Here is a 26,227-nt window from a genome sequence, read left to right as displayed (position 1 = left end):
TTCAACTCCAATTGATTCGAAAAATACGTTGATCAAATGAATTGAAAGACATTGACTTGCCTGTTATTCCCGCACCTGAAGACGGGGTAAACGTCCGGAAACAACACGGCCGAAGAACGGACTTGTAAACGGCTTAGACTCGCCGATAGCGTAATTTTCCACATAATCTCAACCCCCAGACTCGACCTTGAACTCCTTCTCACACTCTTCCACGTGCAAGTCCAGCACTCAATTCGTATAATACTGTACAGCCAGACTTGAGTGTTTGGCCGCCGGGCCTTCGGCAAGTTCTCCCTCTTGATCACAGAGGTGTTGTTGTGTTATCAGTGAACATGAAATCGTTTGGCTTCGTGATCCTCGAGGCTATGCAAGTTTACGAAGCACGGAAATTCGAACCCGTTGAGACGATTCCGCAGTGTTACCTCCAGGCTCATCCGACTTGACTCTGTTGGAGAAATTAGTATAAATATTGACGTTTGGTTGTGCAAGAGCTACTTCGATAAACAGCAGTCTCGTCTTACCTCGTGTACACAAACCCACCTAGCCTCCATTGGATATCTTGTTCTTTTATCCCCCTGATATCATGACTGGAATTGATACTACCATCAACGGCATGGAAAATCTTCCGAACGGCAGTGCATCCCCTTTGACAATCTCTCAGTGGAAGTCTGCCCAAATTCGTGGAGATGGCCTCGACCGACTCCTCTCCCTCGTTTCATCCGAGAGAGCAGCCAATCCTACAACCAAAGCCTGGATCTCGCTAGCTTCTCCTGAACAGATCAAAGCCCAATGGACAACCCTTCAGACTTTGACCTCTGACACCACGTCCCTCCCCCTGTATGGAGTCCCCTTCGCTGCAAAAGACAACATCGATGCTGAAGGCTTCGTCACCACCGCTGCATGTCCAACATTCACCTCTACCCCAGCTACTTCAGATGCCACAGTGATTGCAAAACTCAAAGCCGCTGGAGCAATCCTTATCGGAAAGACGAATCTCGATCAATTTGCTACAGGCCTAGTCGGTACAAGATCGCCATACGGTGCTGTCCCGAACTCCTTCGATCCCAGCCGTGTCAGTGGCGGTTCCAGCTCTGGAAGCGCTGTTGTTGTTAGTCGTGGTATAGTGCCCTTCTCTCTTGGTACTGATACAGCTGGTTCTGGTCGAGTTCCGGCGGGATTCAACAACATCGTGGGATTGAAGCCGACTCGTGGTGCTTTGAGTACTCATGGCGTACTTCCTGCATGCAAATCTCTCGATTGTGTGTCCATATTCACTCTTACAGTCGGCGATGCAGAGACAATCTTATCTGTCGCCGAAGGATACGACGTCCAAGACCCATATTCTCGATCGCGGCCTGACCCTGACATTGCCCCATATGATGAGTTCGGAGGCTCAGCAAGTCTCACTAAGCCGTCTCTCGCGATATGTGCCTCTCCAGACTGGTTCGGCCGACATGATCATTATCCAGCGTACGAAAAGGCTCTCGCCAAAGCAGAAGCTTTGGGATGGACCCTTGTTCCTGTTGACTTCTCTCTCCTCTTTCGACTTGCGCGGCTCTTGTATAACGGCCCGTGGGTTGCAGAACGGTACGAAGCCATCCGGGGCTTTATCGAGAGTGCCGCTGCTGAAGAAATGGATCCTGTCGTGCGAAAGATTATCATCAGAGCCCAGACCCTTTCAGCAGCAGATGTCTTTGAGGGAGAATACCTTCGACAGGAACTTACACGTCAAATTGAGAGGGAATTTGCTCGGTTTGATGGTCTCTTGGTACCCACGTCTCCAACATTCCCCACGCTTGATGAGCTCGTCAAGAACCCGGTGGAGGAGAATTCGATTTTAGGTACTTATACGAATTTCGTCAACTTTCTGGACTGGTCGGCGCTCTCTATCCCTGTGGGATTTCGGCAAGATAGTCTTCCATTCGGTGTGACGCTCATCTCGACTCGTTGGCAAGAGCCATTTCTTCTATCTTGGGCTCGGGAGTGGTTTGGTAGCGAAGAAAGGTTGCTGGGTGCGACCGGTGTAAGCGCTCGCGAGTCTCCTACTTCAATATCATCGATCCCATCAAATTACATCCCCATTGCTGTTGTTGGTGCGCATCTCACTGGGTTTCCTCTCAACAAGGATGTAGCGACTCGTGGTGGAAGATTTCTCCGTGCCACGAAGACATCATCGTCTTATCGACTGTACTCCCTCAACACAACAGTCGGTCCCAAGAAGCCAGGTCTGAGGCGAGTCTCCGCCGATGAAGGCGCAGAAATCGAGGTCGAAGTCTGGAACCTTCCCAAGACCTCCCTGGCGAGCTTCATGCTCACAATTCCTCCTCCTCTTGCAATCGGTTCGATCGAACTCAAAGATGGATCATGGGTGAAGGGGTTCGTATGTGAGCCTTGCGGCTTCGATGAAGCTGTCGATATCACCAGCCACGGTGGCTGGCGAGCATATCATGCTTCTCTCAAGAAGGAGATCAAATCGTTGACAAACGGAGTTTCTAAGCGTGCTATCTCAACAATCCTTATAGCCAATCGTGGCGAGATTGCGGTTCGTATAATCGAGACGATTCACAAAATGGGCCTTCGTGCTGTTGCCATCTACTCTGAGATAGACGCAGATGCCGCACATGTTAGCAAAGCTGATATCGCTCTCAAACTTGAAGGGTCTTCAGTATCTGAGACTTATCTGGATATGGATCAGATACTGAAGCTGGCTTCTCAATCCTCGACTGACGCCATCATCCCTGGCTACGGCTTCCTCTCTGAGAATGCCGAGTTTGCTACTGCTGTTGAAGAGAAGGGCATGATATGGATTGGGCCAGCTCCAAAACAAATGGCTGATCTCGGACTGAAACATCGTGCCCGTGCTATTGCAGTCGAAGCAGGCGTCCCTGTTGTCCCAGGGTGTGATGCCCTTCTCACATCACTGGAAGAAGCTCTCAAAGAAAGCGAACGAATCGGGTTCCCCTTGATGCTGAAAAGTACTGCTGGTGGCGGCGGTATTGGCCTAAGCTACTGCAAAGACAGACAGAGCCTAGCCACAACGTTCGAGAGCGTTCAACGGCAAGCGGAAGCTAATTTCGGCAACGGGGGCGTTTTTATCGAACGGTTTATCCAACGGGCTCGCCACGTTGAAGTCCAGATTCTCGGAGACGGTAAAGGTCGTGTCATTGCTGCTGGTGAACGGGACTGCTCTTTGCAACGGCGCCATCAGAAGGTTGTTGAAGAAAGCCCTGCGATCTTGGTCCCTGAGTCAATTCGGGCGGAAATGCGAGCTGCTGCGATTCGGTTGGCTTCATCGGTCGAGTATCGCAATGTCGGTACTGTTGAGTTTATCTATGATATCGATTCGAGGGAGTTCTACTTCCTGGAAGTGAACACCCGGTTGCAAGTTGAGCATCCTGTCACCGAGTCAGTAACTGGTCTTGATCTTGTGGAGTGTATGATCAACATTGCCGACGGGAATGCAACTCGCCTGTTTGGTACGGAGCTCAAAGTGTGTGGTGCTTCGATTGAGGTCCGTGTATACGCTGAGAGCCCCCTTCAGTCTTTCCGTCCCTGTGCTGGTCGTATTACCGCTCTTGAGTTCCCTTCCTCTCTTCGTGTCGATACTTGGATCCAACTTGGCACCGAGATCACGACGTCTTTCGATCCTCTGGTGGCCAAGCTCATCGCCTCTGGGTCTAATCGTGAAGAAGCTATCGAGAACTTGGCCGAAGGCCTTGCAGCCACTCGCATTGAAGGCGTACAAACCAACCTCGAGTATCTCCGCCAGATTGTTGCATCTCCCATGTTCAGGTCCGGTGACTATACGACTAAATCCTTGGACTCCTTCCAGTTTCGCTCCTCCTCTTTTGAAGTCCTTCAGCCTGGGGCTTTGACTACAATTCAAGACTACCCAGGCCGTACTGGATACTGGAACATTGGTATCCCTCCCGGTGGCCCAATGGATTCTTACTCCTTTCGATTGGCGAATCGTCTCGTGGATAACCCCTTAGATGCCGCTGGCCTCGAATGTACTCTAGGAGGCCCGTCTTTGAAGTTCCATTTTGATGCTGTGATTGCCGCCGTTGGTGGTGTTGCACAAGTTACGATCGATGATATGACGGTTTCCATGAACCAAGCCATTGGTATCAAGTCAGGTCAGATACTGAACATTGGTGTCGTAGAGCATGGGCATCGTGTATATCTTGCTATTCGAGGAGGAATCGAAGTCCCAGTCGTGATGGGCAGTCGAGCAACTTTCGAACTTGGAAAGCTTGGGGGCTTCGGTGGTCGTAAGCTCCAGGCGCATGATATCCTCGCCATCGGTCCTGCAAATCCCTTGGTCAGTGAAGCTCAAGCTATATCACCAGTGCCTGTGCCAACTCACCCCAAGGCCTCATGGACCATCAGAGTCATCCCCGGTCCTCACGGAGCTCCAGACTACTTCACCCCTGAAAGCGTCAAGACGTTGTACCTCAGTGACTGGAAGGTTCACCACAACAGTAACCGCCTTGGTGTTCGTCTCACCGGCCCCCAGCCCGAATGGTCTCGCAGAAGCGGAGGCGAAGCAGGTTTACATCCTTCCAACATTCATGATGCTCCGTACTCGATCGGTAGTGTAAGTTTCACGGGGGATGAAGCTGTCGTTCTGGGTTGCGATGGTCCGAGTCTCGGTGGATTCGTGGTGCTGTGTGTAGTGTGCTCTGCGGATCTGTGGAAGATGGGACAGGTTCGGCCTGGAGATACGATTCGCTTCGACCCTATTGATGTTGCGACTGCGATTGGTTTAGAGAGGAAGCTTGATGAAGCCATTGAGACGCTCTCACCTCTTGAGACTTTGGACTGCATTCCATCTGATGAAGTGTCGCTGGCGCAGAAGTTGGAAAGCATTCCCGCTGCGGTGGGTATCATCGAGCATGAGGGTCAAAGGATTACTATTCGTCAAGCCGGTGATCGGGCATTTCTGTTGGAATTCGGTGATACCTCCGCCTTCAACCTTCTTCACAACTTCGAGATATCAGCGTTCTGCGAGAATCATGAGAAAAGCCCCATCTCCGGTGTTGAAGAACTCACCCCCGGTGTCTTCAGCCTCCACGTCACCTATACTCGCGGTCTGTCCCAGGAACTGATGCTTGCGCGCTTGGCAGACCATATCCGCTCGTACAAAGTCCCCTCCCAAGTGCCTTCAAGGAGCGTCCGTCTCCCCATAGCATTCGACGATAGTGTCAGCCGAGCCGCCATCGAACGATACACAGCAACAATCCGCCCAAACGCACCCTGGCTTCCCAGTAACATCGACTTCCTCCAAAAGCTCAACGGTATCTCCGATTTGACCAAAGTCTTGAGCGCCGCGGAGTTCGTAGTCCTTGGTCTCGGTGATGTGTTCATGGGCTCGCCGTGTGCAATCCCCTTGGATCCACGCCATCGCTTGTTCGGAACAAAGTACAATCCTTCGCGCTCTTTCACACCTCGTGGTGCCGTTGGTATCGGGGGGCAGTATATGTGTATCTACGCAACGGATTCGCCTGGCGGTTATCAGCTTGTTGGGAGAACCGTTGAGATCTGGGATGCTGACCTTGTCGACACTGAAGCTTGGTTCTTTCGACGCTTTGACAGGATTTCGTTTTATCCCGTCACTGAAGCGGCGCTAGACGGAACACCGAGGTCTGAGCTTGTTCAGATCAGTGATGGTGTTCTCGATCTTGAACAGTACGAAACGTGGCTTACAACGAACAAAGAAGACATCGCCACTGCCGCGGACCAACAAGCAAGGGCCATTTCGACTGCACCCTTTGTCGATGAATTGCTTCTGCCATATCAAGTGGAATCTGTTGTCAATGGACACAGTCCAAGTCTGGATAGTTCGGGTCTTCATGGTGAACGAGTCAGGGCGACGATGCCGGGTCGATGTTACAAAGTCATGGTGAAAGAAGGGAGTGCTGTGGATAAGGGTGATGTTCTAGTCTGTATTGAGTCGAGTAAGATGGAAGTTGAGATTCGCAGTCCTGCCGGCGGAAAATGCTTGGCTGTTTTGGTGCAAGCGGGGGATTTGATTGACGTGGAAGATGACCTGGTAGTCATTGACTTGGGTAATTCAGTCTAAGCTTAGGAGGGACTTTACTGAGTTTATTTGATCTCTTCTAGAGTCTTATGCTTTCTTGATCCTTCAGGAGACCCTAGATTTAGGTATCTTGCCTCTCGTACACAGCTCAATCGAATGCTTGCCGCTCATTTCCGCGGAATCGTGACTGAAATCTTTTTATCACGTAGGACAAAGGTCTCAAGTTTTCATGCCTCACCCCGGGCCTCCATCATAGTTTCACTGCAAATTTACAAAGCATTCAGATTAGCATTTACTAAGTGCACGAGTTTATGAGTATCAGAGTAGAAGTCAAGATGAGTTTCAAGTGTTTGATTGAGCTCTGTAATGTATCCAAGTATCCTGTCCAACTCCAACTCCGACTCCAACTCCAACTCCAATTCCAAGTCCAGTCCGGTCAAGTCAATCCTCCCAGGCGTTCCCATGAGTGCGGTGAAGAGTGTGTGTGTGTGTCAACTGTGCTTAGCCATCAAAGTCCTGGTTGCGTTGGAGTCGCAGCTCGAACGAGTGTGCAAGTTCGACACTGTATGCATTGACTTGAACACCGTTCAAACCAAGACATACAGTGCAGATCTCGCACAATCGGACGAGCTGTGACTCCAACGCAACCAGGGCCCGAGGCGAGCATGTCATGTCGGCCGCTTTGGCATCCTTTTCAAGGAGTCGACGGACCTTGATCTTCGCAAAGAACTTGCGCACCTTGAACTTGATCTTGGCGGCTTTCCCATCGTGAATGAGATCGCTGGATGCAGAGGGAATGCCGAGGGCAAATGTGTTGTCCATGAATATTCTACAAAGAGTCAGAGTCGAGCTGCCAGTTTCGTGTCAAAAGAGCATACCTTGCACACTCGTTCGAGACCTGCTGGAGGCCCAAAATACTGCCCTGTGAAGGGCTGCTGCTGAATTCTGGGTGGGAATGGAACACTAGCAGCTCCAGCTGCCGCGAAGGGGTTCCCCTGCGGGGCGTTGAGAGCGAAGAAGCTCTGGTGGCGACCTCGGTCGACGCCACGGGGGCCTTGCTGCACAGACATGTTGCCCATGCTGGCAGTCAAGGTGTTGACTGATATTCTACAAAGGGTCAGAGTCAAGCTGCTAATATCGTGTGTGAAGAACATACCTTGCACACTCGTTCGAGACTGACAAGCCCGACCACCTCGTGAGCGACGTTGGCGGCGGCGGCGGATCTTGATCTTCGCAAAGATCTTGCGCACCTTGGACCTGGGCGAGTCGCTCCTCGTGGGCGGCCTTGGCCTTGGCGACGGCGGCTGAGGGCAGGTGTGAGTTACCACAGGTTGCGATGAAGGAAAGAGAACAGATGAGGAAAAGAAGAGCGAAGAGAGGTTGAAGAGATGAGATGAGACGATCAGAGAAAAATTGAAACTTACCATGTCACCGAGCCACGGATGGCTCGGGCACTCCCTGGGGAGGGAGTTACTCCGCCCACGCCGACCAAAGACAACTCAATATGCCCAAGGCAACACTCTGCGCAGGACTTCGTTGGATTGGGTCTTGGATGTGAGTCCAATCCCCAACCCCACAAAGCCGCGGGCAAAGTGCTGCATTGGACATATTGAGTGTCAACGAACGGTGGCTTGAGGGTCGAGGGGCCGTTGTGTGTCCAGGTGATGAGGACTGATGGTGGAGATAGAGTAGAGTGGGTGGAGTGAGGAGGGATAGAGATGTTGGTGAGAGGAGGATAAAGATGTTGGTGGGAGGAGAGGGTAAAGATGTTGGTGTTGGAGCTGAAGAGGAAAGGAGGAAGAAGGAAGAGAGAGATCAAGGGAACCGAAGATGGATTAAATACCAACGAGAGTGGGTCCAGCTGATTCTGTGTGCGCGCAGAGCTCGAGGTTGCCTGGGACAATAACAGCGAGGCGAGGGCCAGAGCCCCGAGCCCTGAGTGAGAGCGAGGACCTTGATTCACTGGCAAGTGGGTTCTCGAGGTGCAGAAATATTGAGAGCCTCTCGAGCCGATCACATAATTTACACTGCCCTCGATTTAATTCCCCTCGTCTGTGGAACCACGAAGAGCGCAGAGGAAATCTGCCTCGACGAGCTCGTCCAATGAAAGGGGGGGGGAGCTTATGACTTGGCACGGTTCCAAGTTGAACTTGGGCAATTCGGTCCAAATTCCTTCAGTGCTGCATTCATATTGGTCAAGACTTGCTGTGTTTTGGGCCAAAAATGTCCCAAGCTTTGGTAGACTTCTCGCCTCGCCAAGCTTGGTTCTCCTGAAGAAGCCAAGCCACTCTGCGAATTCTCAACCACCTCGAGGCCATGCATCTTGTAAATATTGTGCGAAAGTCCTTGATGCATTTCAACACTTCTATGTGTGTTCTGAACATTCATCACTCTTGTAAATAATGTAATTCCATATTGTAGATTCGTAGTCAACACCATCCTCAATGCATGCACACTACGAACACTCATTCATTTTTGCATCACTGCTGTCGACATCGATTATCTCACAATGAAGTACCAGTGGCTACATCTCCAAGTCACTCACTCTGTTGTTGTGGTGCAACTACCACCCAATGACGCATCCGCTCCCCAAAACCCCCCTTGCCCGTGGACGCGGATGAGGCTCAAAACACACCCCCGAAAATACTCAGGGCAACCACAACAACAATTAAAAATACCTTCAAAAATATCTCTCAGAAGCTAAGAAATGCTCCATCTTCGCAAAAATGGTGCACCATTTTTCCTATTGTGCGTGGTCGCAAGATCACAGCTGAGTGTCCGGCCTCGTCGTTGATATAACGTCCAACCGCCCCGCGCCACTACCCAACGGTCCCCTGCTTCCCGTTTTCAGCGGAGCTTTTCGCTGCACGTCACCAGCTGTCAGATCGCACGTCCCCGCTGGTTCGTCCGATCTGCAGCTGGGATACTGCCCCCTCCCAGATCACTCGGCCCCTCACCGCCCGTGATCCTGGGTATATAAACCTGCCTTCCTCCCCAGGCCAGACCTCTTTTCTTTTTCTCTTCTGCTCATGCCAAACAACCCCAGTGACTCTCGGGGATCATGAAGCCTGAGAGCTGGGAATCATCGTGTCTTATGGCAGTAGATGAGTACCACAAAGCCCGCCTTGCAGCGGCCTGGGACAATTTTTGATTTCGTCCATGGACAACCACCTTTTTTTTTCATTGGGTTCATAGCTATATGCTTTGGCTCGAAGAAGAAAACTTGCTTTGATTGTGACTGATGTGGTGTTGTGATGTTGTTTAACTTTGTAGTTTGCCATGGTGATATGCTGTGATGTCCGCGTAGAGGGGAGCATTGCGTGTGTAGTGTGAATGTGCAATGCAATAGAGGAGGTCTTTGCACTCGCGGGAAGTGTGTGAGGTATCGCGGGATATTGCTTCGGCGGTTGGGTTCGACGTCTCGCGCAGTTGCTCGAGTGACGCTGATACGCCTCTACAGATGATCATGTCACTCGTAGATATCTTGAGATTTACTACAGTCTGCTTCATTAAATCATCCAGGCATTTGCATCGTTGTTTCTCGTGAATGTTCTCTTGGTTTCCTTGGTGATTTGACCGCATCTCGCCTCGCCAGTGAACGTCGTAGCAAAACAACATGCATGGCGGACTCGAGACGGAATTAGACGAGCTTCTTTGTTTGAGGATGATATTACGAATACTGCACACTATTTGAGAACTCCGTCGCCTCCTTTCATCTTGTTGTTTGCTTTGGTGGCTCGCTCGCATCGTAGTCCGCCTGTGGCATCGTAGCAAAACCACCGCAGGGATGGCGCAGAACGAGATACAAGATATTTACTACGTAGACGATGATATTATAGATGCTGCACACTACATGAGGACTACATCGTCTTGCTTCATCTTCTGTTGTGCTTGGGAATCGTGTTCAGTCAATCACTCGGATGCGAGATCATTGCAGCTTGAAGGTCACATCAGCACCAAACCACCAGACAGGGGATACAAGCATGGATACAAAGGACACATCATATTGAGGACTATCTCATAAATATTGCATGCTATTTGATACCGAAATCATCTTGCTTCATCTTGTGTTGGGCTTAGAGAGTGTAGCAACGAAAACACGCGGGCGACAGCTCGACAGTCACATTGGTGCCAAATCACCACACGGCAAATACAAGACTTGATACGAAGGATAGATCATATTGAGGACTATCTGATGTATATTGCATGTCATTTGAGACCAAAACCGTCCTGCTTCATCCAGTTTCGTGCCTGGGAATCGTCTCGAAGGATGCACTCGAGTGCAGGATCGTCGTAGCTCGTCCGTGATATCGAAAAACACAATATATTCGTAGTCGAATCGTCTCGTCAAGTCGTAAATACCCTCTGTGCACTTTCCTCGCACTTCTATGCCGTATGTACCGGAGGTTCTGTACCGCTGTCTCTCGCACTGGCCCTTCAGAGGGTGCCCGCCCTCGCGCTCCCGCTCCTCCCACTACCTTAAGGCAACACTCCCACTTCTTCCCCTCCTGCTCTTTTTCTACCTCCCACAACCACCGCACAAACAATTTCACTCTCCTCATTTTTCGTGTTCTGACTGCACTTTATCTACCGCTGTAAGCATTTGAACATTTGTTCTGGTACGTTCTTTTTATGTTCTTCTTCTTCCCCTGAACACAACCTGAACAGTAAAAACTAACCTCGTCGCTGCTGCTCAGCTCTTCCAAGCGTTCCCCTGCACTTCAAGCACTACTTCTTCATCTACCGCAAGACACTCTTCAAATCTCTGTTCATTCCAACTGTTCAACATGGTCATCGTTATCGACATTCCCCTTCCCGGCGGCGCTGGTATCACCATCCACATCCAGGAGTGGATTCTCATCCTCGTCTTGGTTCTCGTCTTCCGAGCCTGGGGATGGCCCCTGATCGTCGAGCGCTGGCCCATGGCTTTCGCTTGGCCCTGGCGCGAGGACGATTTCGTCTTCTAAGCAACATGCACCAATACCCAAGTCGGTATCTCGAGTAAGATCTCTACGAGCCATTTTTGAAATGTTTACAGTAAGTCACCTCGAACCTTAAGAGTGTTGTCTCAAGTCGTCGTCCTTTACTGACCTTCTCCAGGATCTGATTCACAGGGCATGTCACCTGTAACCAAAAAAAAAGGATGTTATTATCATGATATGATCATCATCGGCGGCGGATTTATGGAATCGGACTGGTGGATTATTAGGCTCTAGCAATGAATCGAATCTCGTTCTAAATCTTTTGATGTGCTCGTGATCGTGTTTCTTCTGTGTTACTTCTGCCCAAGCCTGTCCATCTGTCACTCGGCAATATCTTCACTTTCCAGCTCGTCCAAGTCTTCTATTTGACAACCGCTGATGTTTATCTTGCTCTAGATTCTACCAGTTCTTCCAAAAGCTCCGAAGCTCGTTCCGCACCCCCAAGTTCGTTGAGTTCCTCGCCCAGATGCCCCGCCCTCTCCACGAACCCTGGATCGTCCAGTATCGTCCTCGCCGCCGTTCGAACCTGTTCCGTAGATGGATTATCCGTCTTCAAATCGATGCCCGCTCTTGCCCAGCTGACCCGCGCTGCTGTGTCCTTCTTATCCTCTGTTTGCCCAGCGCAGATCAGTGGCACTTTATGCGACAGTGCCTGTGTTATGCTTCCGTACCCACCGTTGGTGATGAGGAGGCAGAGCTGTGGGAGGAAGAGATGGTACGGTATCCATCTGATGAAGCGCACATTTGGCGGTTCCCCTATTCTCGATGTGATCTCTTCTACATGTGGCGAAGCTACTACAAGAAGCAGATCTGGATCATCAGAGAGCGCCTCGATCGCGGGTATGATCAAGGATGTTGGATCCATGGCTAGAGTACCTTGGGTAATACCAACAACACGGGGATGTGCAACTATTTCATCCCACTCAGGGGGGAGCTGGGCAAGACTGGTCGGCACTTGGGTTACTACCGGTCCAACGAACTTAGTGTGCTCCCGCTGTTGCGGCGGCTTCGGCAGTAACTTGAACTCCAGCGACGGCGACGACGCTTGAATATGAAGATAGGGGCTGTAAGTGAAAGCCTCGATCGGCTCCCCATACGGCAAGTCCTTCAAGCCCAATTCCCTCCTCTGGGCATTTATGATCGGCCTCAAAAGCAACGGCAGAAGAATCCACTGGCTAATAAGATGAAGAATATGATTCCAGATCAACCCAACCCACGTCGTCGCCGGACCCTCCCCCGAAACAGCCTGGGGCGCTCCCCAACTCGACATGTACATCGGAATTACCCCCAGCGTCGCATAGACCGGAACTTCACCCAGTTCACACAAAGCCCTCGCTCCATACGGCATCACATCGACGAGCAGAACATCTGCTTTAAAGTCCCTCAACACCCGGCGGTAATCCGTCACCTGCGCCAGAAGCCTGATCTGAAGCCGCGAGTACTCCTTGTCGAGAATACCAGTCTCATTAGCGGCGATGAGGGGCTCGTCGATGATGGCTATGGCGCTTGTTGGGACGAATGTTGCGCCTACGGCGAGGACGCGGGCTTCGTTGGAGGCGCTGGTGAGCCATGTTACTTGGTGGCCGCGGCGGATGAGGGATTGGGCTACGGCTTGCATTGGGTAGGCATGGCCGGCTGGGAAGTGAGAGTGGAGGAGGATCTTCATGGCGGGTTTGGGAGGGTGAGGGTTATGATGTGGTGAGTGTGAGGATGAGTGTGAGGTGAGGTGTTATGTATGTGAGGTTGCATGGATGATCTAAGTGGGCTGCATATAAAATCTGCACACTACTGTGTACGAGCAGATTGGGGGCTTGGCAGCGATGGAGGCAGATGAGGGCAATGGTAGAAGCTGAATATTCCACTTATGCTGCCTTCAGCCGTGTTGTCCGTGTATCACAACTAAAGTGAGAGCGATGTGTTATGGCTATGGTCGACCTTGTGTCTCATCGGCTGGTGTCGATCCCTGTGTCCGAGTTCTAACGTCCACCGCTTCCATGTGAGGGGTCAATTAACAAATTGCAATGATGAGTTCCATTCACCCGATTCCAATACTTCGAGAGGTCCTCCTTTATTTCGGTCTTACTTAGACATAAAATAATCACATCTCTTGGTTCTGTTTGTGCAATTTTACCATGACTGTAGTCGTGTGCGACGTTGTTCAGATGCAGATGTGAGGTTCAAGGTTCCGAGTGGCAGATGGCTACCCTGCACCACTTGTGAATTATCATAGAAAATCAGACATGACCCTCAGAGGACATTTTGTAAATGTGTCAATATGATTTCTTGCTTTATTTCTGCAACGTAAATGCTATTTCGGTACTGTAGCGGTTGTTGAGACATGGAAGACCACCTTTGTTCAAGGTCGTGGCTCAAAGACTGGCAGTTGTGCACCAGAACATTGGCTCAAGTTCGATTTCAAGTTGACCGTCAAAGACCAACTTCAACATCAACAACGAAAATCACCGAAATACCCGATTCTGCGTCTCATCCAAGATGTCGACTTTTCTGATTTACTCCTTGCTTTTTTATTCGCCACCGAGATACCAGATACCCTCTCACTATCCTCCTCACTCTCACCTGCTCGCGTTTCCAGTACCCAGCTTCGCAGTCCAATCTTCAAATGACGAGCGCCGTCTCAAATCGTCTCTCAAGTGACTTGCTCGTACGATAGTACGCTTTCCACGCGAAAGTGTCCTAGCCAGGCCTCTACGAGTTACAGGGAAGTGGTACGCAGTGTGGCACCTTGGTCACTGACTTGTTCTGAGGCGTGACAAGGTACGAGTCCAGACACCCAAAGACTTTGCAAGCCTCCTTGATTGACATTTGAGTAGAAACCCCATGCGTCTCCATCGGAAAACACATCAGTCGCCACGGCAGTGTCTTCCCCTGAGCCACAGAAGAGGCCAAGAAATGGCATGGACCAGAGGTCATGAACCTACACATGCGCAGAAAACACAACACGTACGACCAACACTATCGAATATCCCCACACACGGCGAGCTTATAATGGAAAATTTATCGTTATTTCATGGAACTCCATAGTGAAGATGCGTTGCTTGACAGCCTGGGGCCTGCTCAAGGATCTGGATGAGGGCGATCCGGTCCTGGACCTGGGTCTTGAAGACTCTGATTTGGCATGCCAGACCGTGAAGTTGGTGGACAACAGTCTCTTTTCTGAACTTCTCAGTGGGGAGGACCAATGGTAAACATAGCACTGACAGGTGTCGCGTCGATCCGTTCATGAGTCTCACCACAAGAAGAAGTGCGATCTCATGGCGCTACCACTGATCTGGCTGCCACCTGAGACTTTTCCATGTCTTTGCAACCCAAAGACTCACGACAAGCGGCAATTACCGGTTGAAATGCGCTATACAACATTCTTCTCAACCGTCATGCTGTCCGATGAGCGCCGCCTCCCCCCAGCCCGCAAGAGCTCTCCATTGTTCCAACCCGTGAGCCAATCCAGCGTCAGGATCCGAGCATCTTCTACGAGATGTGAATATCTACTACTTGTTGCCATCCTTCCCTTCAACTGGGAGACAAAGCCTGAGTACTAAGGAGCGAAATGTCGAGCATCGTACTGCGCGGCCCAACACGGCTCAATACAAAGTCACTTCACCGGAGCTTCATCTTACTGAGCACTTGGTACACGACCGAGACTTACAACGCCACCACCTCACCGCGAATGCGCTTGCGAAGTGGTGGACTTGTGACGGTCGCCGTTCAACAAGAAGACCGCTGACCTTTTGGGGCATGACAGTGTTTCCACACGCGAACCAACAGCTCACGAGCCCAATGGGGTTGGAAATGGTTTTCCACAACAGTTTTTATTCACAAGTCAAAGGTGAAGACTTGTCCTTGGCACGAAACGGCCCCGAGCTTCACGAAATTAGTTCAGATTTGGTTTATCCAAAAGCTGGTCCATAGGTCTTGTGAAAGCTTCCTCGGCCTTCCCTATCTGGTATGAAAACAGATTAGAACGAGAATCGACAATCTTTCTTCGGCCAATGACTTAGAAAAAGGGGCACGGAACTTTTTGAGAAGATGCTGCGAGAACAAATGGAACCGATCTGACACTAATAATACGGGGGCAATAGGATGAACCAAGTTTCTGTGAGTACACAAAGACCATTTATTGAAATGGATACTAATGGCCAGATGAATACAGGACGACCCGCGAAGGTTAGCCGGCAAAAGTATCGACAGCAAGGACCGATTGTGCAATCCCATACGTTGAGCTCCAGGAGCCCCTTTTCTCAACTTAGAACGAAGGCGTTCTGAGCTCTCCCGCCACCGGCTCATATCGAAACGAGATTATGACTCTACCAACCCAAATACCGATCAGGTACAACACAACTGGTACTGAAGGAGTAACTTCACAACCTATAGGTCCTGCTTAAGGACCGGGTATTGCAAGTCGGGATTAGCCGCCGATGAAGCTAGCAACCCCTGAAGATTCGGGTTATGGGTAAGCACATACTGTAAACACTCTTTCTATAGAAACTTTATAGCAAAGCTAACGAATTCTGATGCAGCTGAAGGTATCTCGATCGTCAAGTCGTACCGCGCAACCGCCACTGGACCCGAAGACCGCTATGTCTACAACCAGGCCGTTTCTAGACGCCTGTCGAAGCTTACGAGACTCTCTACTACCACCGGGATTCGCTCTAGTCCAACAATTTAAACTCGGTCATCCATGTCCGGGATGAGGCCAAGCTTTATGTGTCCAATATCAGCGGAGCACTCCAAAGGCGCCTCCAAGTGTCACCCCCGTCTAAGCTGTCCCTCAGGCTTATCTTGACCTTGTCTTGTTCTGAAATTATCATACATGGCTGGCATTCAGCTACGAACTAACTAAAGCGTCCTACAATGCAAATCATGTAAGGTCGAATCTACGGTGGTGTCAACGTCTCGGTGCGCAACTTCAATGTTCAAGTCCAAGGAGGGCCTTGGGTGATTGCCCTCGTCAATATCGTTCCTACTAGCCACAAGCTTTAGGTTCCGACTCACAAGAGGACCTCGCTTGAATTTGTCAATCTTCTTCCTTCGATGAATCCAGCTCCTTTATCACGATGTCATGTACGCAGACGCTGCTGACAGAAAGATAGCTATGAAACCAAAGCTACTGCCACGACCAAGCCGTACCCTTTCCGCCCGAACGGCAGAACTATAGCCACTTATTCCCAGCCTTTGAAAACGCAGGCTCACTATCAATTACATTGCCACCGCAGCTCATGTTGGGCTCTGAGGTAACAATCGCACGCAGACCACAGGCTTTCGGCTACAACACTCAGCTCTCGGAGAGTAAGAAAACATCAGATCTTGATATAAGATATCAAAATAAACTCAGCAGAAGGTATAATACACCTCAATTTCTACCAAGTCTTTGTTATTTAGGATCGAAGTCCTGAGTTTTTTTCCCCCCTTTCCTCGTTGGCATGATCAACGGCCACTTACCCTTCGGCTGTCTCTGGTCTGTAAACCCCGTTTTGGGGCAGAGAAAACTTAAAGCTCAAAGCATGGCTTGTGTCTTTTGGGCGAGTAGCTTTGCCCAATTCTGTTTCATTTTAGAATCTGCTCCCCTTTAAACTCGGCAGAAATGATCTTCCACCTGTCTCAACACACTTAAGTTACCCTTTATCCTGATACAAAACCCCTTGTTGGTCACTGAGTTAACCATATCTTTACAGGGCCTTAGAACGACCCCCGATCCGGACGTCGAACAAGCATCCACGAGTCCTATTGAATTATTTCCGTAACCGACGAAGTTCGGCAGCAAAACAAGCTACGAGCGACCGAGTTTACGCCCTTGAGGCTCAGTAGAAATGGATCAGGGAAATATACCCCCTGCGATACGAATCTCGGTCACTTCAGAATAGCCTTACAAAGAATTGAGACCAAAGCATTACCTTCCTTCTCGAGTGGGACGTTGCAACGCGTTCCTCCGGGAGCAAGAAGCCTCGAGACTCGAAAGGAGGATACCAGAATAAATTTAGTACAGAGCTCCCTAAGCTTAGGATAGATTTACCTAAATACCTTTATCTTTAGGGTCAAGATCTAGAGTTTTCAGAGGCTAGGATATTGCCATGTGGACCTATTCGTCTTCAAGGCCCGACAGGACCGGCTGCGGGTTCCCAGCACTCTACTTTTGCAAAGAACGAACAGGAAGACTTGACCCTCGTCTTCACAGCCGCCTAGGCCTACGAGATTCACGTAGTGGTCAGGGAAGGGTCCAGCAAGGACAGCGTAGGACATATATTGAGCGGCCCAGAGTCTGGTGGTCTTGACTGATGTAAAGACGGTCTTGAACATCCAGGCAGGACGGGTGACGGTTAGGACAAGCTCAGGCTTGGGCGTGGTCCTCTTGGCCCGTTCATCGAAGAGCCTGCGCTAAACGCTAGAACCACTCTTGACATGGGTGCCGTCCAACGGAATTTAATCCAAGCGGCGGCGAGTCGGTTATACTTCGAGGCCCTCCTCCCCCCTATCAATGCAGTCGGTGACTGCTCATCATCCAATGGCCAAGCCCGATAGAACATGTCCCTCTCAGACGACCATATCATTTACATCAAGTTGTTGCTTCTTGCGGTAATTTTGAGCTGTGTTCATTTTACATCTTGTCGGCAGCTGACCAAGGCATGTGCCATCTAGGGACATTATTATATGTTTAGTTCTTCTTCTGACCATCATTCTCCTCTTCGGCCTCATCCTTCTCATTTCCATCTTCCTGGAACCTCGTCTCCTGGGCTGCAACACTGTTAGCAAACGAATCTCTCGAAACCATTGCAACTTACCACTCCACAACTCGGCGTAAACGCCATCACGATCGATCAACTCCCGGTGAGTGCCCATCTCCGCTACTTGTCCCTCCTTGAGGACAATGATAAGATCCGAATCAAAGATTGTTCGGAGACGATGAGCCACGAAGACGCTCGTTCGACCCTTTTCTCTAAGGATACTGTTGATGTTCATCATGAGAGCCTGCTCGGTATGGGTATCCAGGGCACTTGTTGCCTCGTCGAAGAAGAGCAGAGGAGGATCCTTGAGGAGGAGTCGACTAACGGCAAGACGCTGCTTCTCTCCGCCGGAGATCATGAGACCTCGCTCACCAACCTTAGTTTCGTAACCGTCGGGGAATGACTGGATGGTGTTATGGACGTGAGCGCGCTTGGCGACGGCAACAACCTCGTCATGTGTAGCGTTGATGGAGCCATAGCGGATGTTGTGCTCAACGGTATCGTTGAACAAAGGGGTGTCCTGAGGAACAACTCCAATTGATCGTCGAAGGGACTCGAGATTCACATCTCGAACATCCTGGTCGTCAATCAAGATTCGGCCACCCTGAACATCATAAGATCGGAACAAAAGACGAAGAAGAGTGGACTTTCCGCAACCGCTGGGGCCAACGACAGCGACCTTCTTTCCAGCGGGGATAGTCAATGACAAGTTTCGCAGAATTGGGCGGTTAGGGTGGTAAGCAAAGTCGACATTCTCGAACTTGATCTCGCCACCCCTTGAAAGGACCAGGGGCTTCGCATCAGGCTGCTCCTTGATGTTGGCATTGACCTTTTGAAGGTTGAAGAGTGTCTCCATATCTAAGAGAGACTGTCGGAGCTCACGGTAGACGGATCCAAGGAAGTTGAGGGGCACTGAAAGCTGAAAGACAAGCTGGTTCACCATGACCAAATCACCAACAGTCAAAGTACCCTCAGCTACACCATTGGCGGCAAGGTACATCATGCCTGTAAGTGCTGACGAGAAGATGATGTTCTGTCCACTGTTGAGGAAAGCCAGGGATGTCGCAACCTTGATGGAGTTCTTCTCATACTGCTGAAGAGCCTTGTCATACCGCGCAACCTCAAACTTCTCATTGTTGAAGTACTTGACAGCCTCATAATTGATGAGCGAGTCCACTGCCACAGTGGAGGCCTTGTTATCAGCGGCATTCGCCTGTCTTCGGAATTTTGTCCTCCAAGCTGTCGTCCAGATGGTGAAGGCCGTGTAGCTGACCATTGTCAAAACAGTGAGAGCAGCAAACTTTGCGCCGTAGTTGTAAGTGAGAATTCCACACACCATGCTGATCTCAAGCGCAGTCGGCATGATATGAAAGACCATACTGGACAGAATGAAGCTAATTCCCTTGGTACCACGATCTAGGGCCCGTGTTAAACCACCAGTCTGTTTAGACAAATGGAACGTCAAGTCGAGACGCAGCAGATGATCAAAGACATTACACGCCACCCTTCGGATAGCATTCTGCGCAACAGACGCAAATACAGCGTTTCGCAATTCCTGGAATACCGTTGCGCCTATACGAGATGCGCCGTATGCAAGGATCATAGCTCCAGCAACTGTCGTCGCAGTACCTCCCACAGCAGCAATATCGATATTCATTGAATCAACGATGCTTTTGAAGTAAAAGGGCACTTGCACATTGAGAACCTTTGCGCCAATCAACAAAGACACAGCAAGGCCGACTCGCAGCTTTGTACCCCAGTCATCCTTGGGCCACAGATACCGAGTCATCTCCTTCATAATAGCCCAATCGGCCTTGCGCTGCTCAGTCGCAGACTTATCAACAGTCGCAAGGGGATCATTTTGTTTCGTCGGTTGTTTCTGCGCAGGAAACACGGCCGTGGGTTTCGTCGTCTTGGTCTTCGAATCTGTGGGTGCTGCTCGTTCGCGACGCGGGGCACATGTCCAGAAGGTCTGCGTCAAACCAGGTCGCTGAGACACTGAAGACAGTCGGTAAAGTGCCAGACTCCTCTGAGGACATGTCCTCGACGACCGCCGGAGTAATTGAGGTATCATAGTGACTGTTCGGCTCAGATCGAGCTCATCATGGGATGTGTCCTGGTGGTTTATGGCGGGGGTGGGATAGGATAGCGCGTCGATAAGAGGCACGAGACAACAAGGTACCGGAGCTGCCAGGGGCCTTGGCTTCGATCCGGTAGCTACTTTACCTTGGCCAAAGAGGTGGTTTGTTCTATTTATTAAAAGGAGGAGAGGCGTTTTAGTTATAAGCCCTCGACGAAGCTCACATAAGAATAAGTTGCCAGATTCAGACGGATGATGCAACCGGTTGGGGCCTGAGGCAGCCGATCATCGGAGCGCCAACCCAATGATGCCCGGCCAGGAACGGGAATGGACTTGTAAGACAGAGAATTATATGCAATTGTTTAGTAGATGTCTTTTGAGTATTCAATTGGATCTAGCAGTCACTTTTGAGTCGAATTGAGTTGTTTTTGGGTATAAAAGGCCAAGTACAAACGGTGAACCTTTAACTTGTACTTCAGCTTCCGAAATCTCGAGATTGATAAGAACATCGCGCAATATCCAGGGCAAACGTCGCCAACAACCCCCGACTGGAAGTACTCCGTCGCATATATGCCCCCTCAAGGCAAGTTCTGGATAGTTGATTTATATAGGTACCTAGTGGCAAGTTTTCGCCAATGTTCCCTTTGAGAGAAAGTCTATGTAGACGCTTTTCCCCATCATGAACTCTGTCTCTATAAAAGGCTGTTCAGCTTCATCGAACGTCTGAAACTCTTAACATTATCCCATAACCTCATCATCACAAAGGGCATTTCTTCTTATCAAGTTACAAACCAACACCTAGAGTGCAATAAATAATTAGCCCTCGTCCCCTGCCAGACCAAGGGAAAACTCAATTGCATCTTGACTCAGGATCAAGGTGCCGATAGACTCGACAATGCATCCTGACCTCCAACCACATAATAAGTCATTATTTCCGAGTTGCAATCTCATCAACACCAACAGCAAAAAGATATTAATGCATCCTAGCAAAAGGAAAGGTCTCGGAGGGAGTCGAACCCTCGCTGGCGGAATCAGAATCCGCAGTCATAACCGTTAGACCACGAAACCAGATCTAATTGTTGGAGAACATTTCTCAGTACAGTGTACTATGTCATTATGTTTTGGAGCTGTGACACATCGATACCCACTTGGTTGATCGCAGTCATGACAGACTGGTACATGGAATAGTCTCACAATTATGTCAATTGATGGCTCTTATACTGAATGATGCTCCATTGTTGTCTTCTTGCCTCTTTTTTCTGTGTCTGCTATGTATATCTATCCTGAACGATATACATACAAAGGCTTCCATGCTTATGTGTGATGCAACAGTATACTACGTACGGAGTAGTAAGCTCAGTCAATGGCACTGAGTCCAGGACAGAAGCTTCCAGACGAAAGCAAAGGGGCTACTAATGACTGAACAGGAATGAAGAACTCCATTGTTAGACAGGTTTACTTTGAGTATCTAATTCATTCATTGAAAGTCATGAGACTCCTTCTCGAGATATTGACCGAGATGTGGTGCACCAACCACTGTAACACTCTACCTAACTACAGTGCACAGCCCCTACAACTCACGGCTGAGCAACGCCAGTCAGCACGGGCGGGTCTGATCCATACAAGAACTCTCAAGTTTGCATATTCAGCAACGAAACCACGTAACGCATCAACTTCACCAAATCGTCTATTCCTCCATCACTCATGTCAAAACACTTCAGTATCTTCTGATCTCATCTCCAACATGGACAGTCTCGAGGCTCTTCGGGAGCGCCTCAATGAGACTCTCATCCCCCACGCCCAACGATATCCCCTACAAGCTATTCTCGTCACAACCATAATCCTCTTCATCACAACAAGGCTATTCACAGGCAGTTCATCTTCTTCTAGAAAGGATGGATCAAAAACACCTCCTATTGCCCCCTTCTGGGTTCCCTTATTCGGCCACGCTCCGCGTATTTTCCTCAGTCCCTCTTCAGCTTTGACGCGCTTAAGAGATCGATATGCACAGGGTGTCTTTTCCCTCCGCTTGTTCCAGAGTATTCACACTTTTGTGTTTCGACCTTCACTTGCAGCTCGTCTTCTTGAGCAGCCGGGATCTATCGCTGATAAAGAGTATGTTGCGAGACGGATCATGATGACCAATTTTGGCCTTGAGAAGAAGGACCTTGCTGCTTATGATAAAGCTGCTCCGGAGGTGTATCAAATCACCAAGGAATATTTGAGTGGTTCTCATCTCGATGCCCTCGCCAATGCTGCCCTTCGGGATCTCGACGACAACGCTGCTGATGCAATCTCTTTCAACAGCTATCCCACTGATCAGATGGACTGGGAGCGAGAGGCTAATGCAGAGCTTTTGGAAAACACTGGAGACGAAAAGATCATGGCTGTGGACTTCTTCGAACTCATGAAAACCTTCGTCGCCAGAACTGCCACCATCTCAGTCTTTGGCACAGACTTCGTCGAGGTCTATACCGATATCTGGCCTCATCTGTGGATTTTCAACGATGCTTTCCACTCACTCGCGATGGGCGTCCCAGTCTGGGCGCCTTTCCCAAGCTCCCAGCGTGCCAGATTTGCTCTTAAAAGGCTACTCACTTTCATGCGCGAGTATCACATTGAGTTGGACAAGTTTCTCAGTGATGAGGAGCCGGCAACGAAATGGCAGGACTTTCACACCATCAGCCCTCTTGTACGCGCCAGGACTGAAGTCTATCGAAAGCATGGTCTGTCTATTGATGTTCGCGCTGCGTTCGATGTCGCTCTTCTTTGGGCGACTACTGTCAACTCTACATCGCTCATCTCGTGGTCTCTGTTCGAGTTGTACCAAGACCAAGTTCTTCTATCTCAAATCCGCGAGCAAATCACACCATTTGTCCAAATCGTCCAGCCTAAGAACGAATTCGGAGGCGCTGTCTGGATCCCTCCTCAGGTTCAGAAACTCGACCTAGAAGGTCTTGTTACTAAATGCCCTCTACTTCAGGGGGTATATCTTGAGACATTGAGGTTATACGGTGCAGGATGGTCAGCGAGATACCTAAAGGAGGACGTGATTCTCAAAGACAAGGAAGACAGCTTTGTTCTGAAGAAGGGAACGTTTGCACATATTGTGAATGACCTTCATCACTCTGATCCAAGAAGCTCCACAGATGCCAAGGTCTGGCAAGTTGGACGATATCTTGAGGATACTGTGGATAAGAAGGGTGTCAAGGCGCAGAAGGTTAACCCATACACAGTCCGAGCATCAGGTATGTTTATCGTCTTACATGGCAATCGAGCACTGATTAACATTTCTAGATGGAACATTGACGATGTGTGACGACTCAGAGTTCACCTTGAGAAAGGTCGCCATGTACATCTCAGTGTTTATCAGCCTTTACGAACTCAAACCCGCCGGTAGTGAGAGATGGCCATCGCCGCCGGTAGTCAAGGGAGTTGCTTCAGCACAACCGTGGGGGTCTGTAAGGCTTTGGGCGAAGCGAAGGTCGCCGCAGCCTTAATGAGTGGCATACTTGCCTCCCTGAGCTGAACCAATATGTCCGTGGTTCGGGATTTTGGGACACACTGGGATATACCATGTAGTACATTGCTCGACATGCACCAAATTCTCGTCGGATTCATGCTACTTATGTGAAGAGTTGCCACAGCTGAACGTGGGTTTTCAAGATTATCAACACATCTTTACTACGAGCCAAGTCATCCCAGGATATCGAAACTTCCCACAACAACCTACCACCAGCCCAATTCAAGGGTCGTTTTCATGGTCATTATAACTTCACAGAGTCTCATCACCCATCGACGCCATTACAGCCTGTTTCAAGATCCCAGCTCGTATGTGAGCCCTAGTGGGGCGTAGTGTCTTCCCCAGCGCAAAAATTACCCACAACACCAAAAAGTTGATCTCGAGGAGCGTATCTCCCCCGGGAAGGCTCGAACTTCCGATCTCCCGATTGTCTGCAAGTAACAGTCGGACGCTTTAGCCAACTAAGCCACAGGGGATGAGCTGATTTGATGATGGCCGCCACGGAATTGGGTGCTATGTTGGCGACGGTTGCAGTTTCACGACGGTTGAGACGGAAGATGTTAGAGATCAAGAGGTTGAGTCTTTGTGAAGAACGGTTGGATATGAGTTGAGTTGGGCTGGCTTGAGTTTGTGAAGAAACAGTGGTGAAACGAACAGAGAGAGGTGTAACATCATCCAGCCCAGTTCTGGTGATGTTAGCTCAGAGGGGACTCTCAATCCAGGATTAGACAATGCCAGATAACAGAAGCAAAAAATTGTCCATTCGATATTTCGGCCGATCAAAACTGCCAGTCAAAGTTTTTCGACATGTCTTACAACAGTTGTCTCAGATCTGAACGAGAACAGTCCTGTTCACAAGAACAAGCCTACCTTCCAGCAGACACTAATAAGTAATCAGCCATGAGTCAATTGACTTCCGGCACCATTCAAAAGCAACTCAACCTCTAGCGTCAAAAAAGACATCAATCAATTGATATTCTGGACAACAAAAGTATATGCAATTGGCAAAAGAGAACTCCCCCGGGAAGGCTCGAACTTCCGATCTCCCGATTGTCTATTTAATAACAGTCGGACGCTTTAGCCAACTAAGCCACAGGGGACAGGTTGTGCTGATGTTAAAGAACGCGGCTGTAACGGTGTTGGTTAATCCTTGCCCAGCTCTTTCACGAGTGTGTGAAATTGATTTTCAGTCAGCAGTTCTAATTGAAGGAAGATGAGATGTGGCTCAGTGTGAGATTGTTTTTGTCGCTGGTTTTTCATTTGTGAAATGGATTGCTAGTGTGAGATAATACGTGGCTGTGAGTGAGTTTGTTAGCTTAACCATTATCACCTCACCTCTAGCCGGTATATCGAGTTCACGATGCGCCACGAACTCATACAACGGTATGGTCTGGGAAACAGGAAAAAGGGCAGCTCCTTTCGCTGAAGTGCTTCACTACATTACCAATTCACCCAATTGATCCAATACCATTGAGTCTCTAGTCTCTGTGTATTACACCAGGTTGAGAAGATTACCCTGTATCATGGCCCCCAACGTCTGGGGGCAAACTCATATCATCATATCGGTCATTACCGAAACCAACACCGTTAATGGCTATGAGAACTGAGCCTTGCTATCCAATATTAATTTGAAACTTCTGCTGCTGGCATGACTATTCCTCAAAACCAACTCCCATCCTTCACAGTCTAGAAGTGGCTATGCAAATAGAAAGGGGCAATCCCAAAGAATCACACAGTCACAGTCTTCTAGAAAATTAACAGTGGATCTCTTTATTCCTGCATTGTTTATCTGGGGAAACTTCATGACATTTTCGTCATGCGGCGATCCTTCGGCCGGGGTTCGGAGTACGTGATCGGCCAGGCATCAAAAACGGGGCCGAGATCTTCGGAGCCGGACCCGGTAATGGATTAAACTAAGCAATTACATTCCCAGGCTGTGTCGAGGCTGAGCAATGAGCTTAACAGTTGTTGGACCAACAGTCGTTTATGTGTATCAGGTGATGAGATGGAGAATAGAGATTAGCGGTCTGCCTTGTGGAGTTGAGCTTGTTCTGAGACTCAGGCATTTGGGGCCAACAGTTGAAGGCCACAATTGAGGCTAACAATTGAGGCTAACAATTGAAGACCTGAGTCTTACCCAAGCGCCAGGTTGACGGTCCGCGGTAAAAGGTAAAATTAGCTGCGGCCCATGTCCTTGGTAATTAATGAGCATTCGCTATAAGCTTCAGAAGCATCATCAGAGGGATTGAGGCTGAGAAGGCCAGAGCCTACAACTCATCATGAAAGTGCCAATCATCAGACTTGCCCGACTTACACGAGGGATATCTCAAGTGGCAAATGATCAAGGCACTGCAGCGTGACACCTAGAGATATTGGACGTCGACAACATGAGATGTTAGCGCCGGGAATCATTCTAGAATGTTATCCCCATCTAACAGCTAAAGTTACGGCTTCTTGCTTCCGGCCATTTCCAGATACAGCAGATCCCATCCCGGCATCGCCAAGCCGAAAGGTGACCAACAATGACAAGTGGATGGATATTGACATTGACTTGAACAATTCCAAGAGGCAGTGCAACTGATCACACGTCCCCCATCCAATGACATTACACGTCCCAACAGCGCTCGAGTTATCCTATTCTGGCCTTGAGCCCATGATATGATTGGCCAGAGTCGGCCAGTAGCTCTGCCGAGTCTCCGTGGATCAAAAAGTCCAGCGGTCATGGAAACCAACATCAATCGGGCGCAATGACAAGTGTTAGCCAAACTATCGTGGCCGTTTATCCTCAAAGAGGCGGAGTAGATTCAGGGATCTGCACTATTTGCCTCTGGCCCTGGGGCTAGTCTCTCGTCTCAAGAAGCTATC

At 49.6% G+C, this 26,227-nt stretch overlaps 6 protein-coding genes across 6 annotated transcripts; 2 read left to right on the top strand and 4 right to left on the bottom strand.

The window, feature by feature from the left end:
- Nucleotides 1-583: 583 nt before the first annotated feature.
- On the top strand, nt 584-6,082 carry FTJAE_1948 (DUR1 2-urea amidolyase; the record flags this gene model as incomplete). Its single annotated transcript, XM_037348090.1, has 1 exon — nt 584-6,082. One exon carries the CDS (start codon nt 584-586, stop codon nt 6,080-6,082), a length of 5,499 nt encoding a protein of 1,832 aa, XP_037210908.1.
- A 459-nt stretch (nt 6,083-6,541) lies between these two features.
- FTJAE_1947 (meiosis mei2) lies at nt 6,542-8,230 on the bottom strand (the record flags this gene model as incomplete). The annotated part of the gene is made up of 5 exons (XM_037348089.1): nt 6,542-6,869; nt 6,959-7,147; nt 7,197-7,344; nt 7,884-7,993; nt 8,169-8,230. 5 exons carry the CDS (start codon nt 8,228-8,230, stop codon nt 6,542-6,544), a joined length of 837 nt encoding a protein of 278 aa, XP_037210907.1.
- A 2,579-nt stretch (nt 8,231-10,809) lies between these two features.
- Nucleotides 10,810-11,061, bottom strand: FTJAE_1946 (uncharacterized protein; the record flags this gene model as incomplete). The annotated part of the gene is made up of 1 exon (XM_037348088.1): nt 10,810-11,061. The coding sequence occupies one exon, from the start codon at nt 11,059-11,061 to the stop codon at nt 10,810-10,812; it is 252 nt and encodes an 83-aa protein (XP_037210906.1).
- Nucleotides 11,062-11,404: 343 nt separating this feature from the next.
- FTJAE_1945 (UDP-glucosyltransferase yojK) lies at nt 11,405-12,688 on the bottom strand (the record flags this gene model as incomplete). The annotated part of the gene is made up of 1 exon (XM_037348087.1): nt 11,405-12,688. The coding sequence occupies one exon, from the start codon at nt 12,686-12,688 to the stop codon at nt 11,405-11,407; it is 1,284 nt and encodes a 427-aa protein (XP_037210905.1).
- Nucleotides 12,689-17,689: 5,001 nt separating this feature from the next.
- FTJAE_1944 (iron-sulfur clusters transporter ATM1 mitochondrial) lies at nt 17,690-19,833 on the bottom strand (the record flags this gene model as incomplete). Its single annotated transcript, XM_037348086.1, has 2 exons — nt 17,690-17,769; nt 17,817-19,833. The coding sequence occupies 2 exons, from the start codon at nt 19,831-19,833 to the stop codon at nt 17,690-17,692; spliced, it is 2,097 nt and encodes a 698-aa protein (XP_037210904.1).
- A 1,750-nt stretch (nt 19,834-21,583) lies between these two features.
- FTJAE_1943 (cytochrome P450 monooxygenase 7B1) lies at nt 21,584-23,339 on the top strand (the record flags this gene model as incomplete). The annotated part of the gene is made up of 2 exons (XM_037348085.1): nt 21,584-23,087; nt 23,137-23,339. 2 exons carry the CDS (start codon nt 21,584-21,586, stop codon nt 23,337-23,339), a joined length of 1,707 nt encoding a protein of 568 aa, XP_037210903.1.
- Between the last annotated feature and the right edge of the window lie 2,888 nt (nt 23,340-26,227).

The sequence above is a fragment of the Fusarium tjaetaba genome, assembly GCF_013396195.1.
Source record: "Fusarium tjaetaba strain NRRL 66243 chromosome Unknown NRRL66243_c0000035, whole genome shotgun sequence".
In the NCBI taxonomy this organism is placed as follows: domain Eukaryota; kingdom Fungi; phylum Ascomycota; class Sordariomycetes; order Hypocreales; family Nectriaceae; genus Fusarium; species Fusarium tjaetaba.
This window is presented reverse-complemented; position numbering and strand designations above follow the sequence as displayed.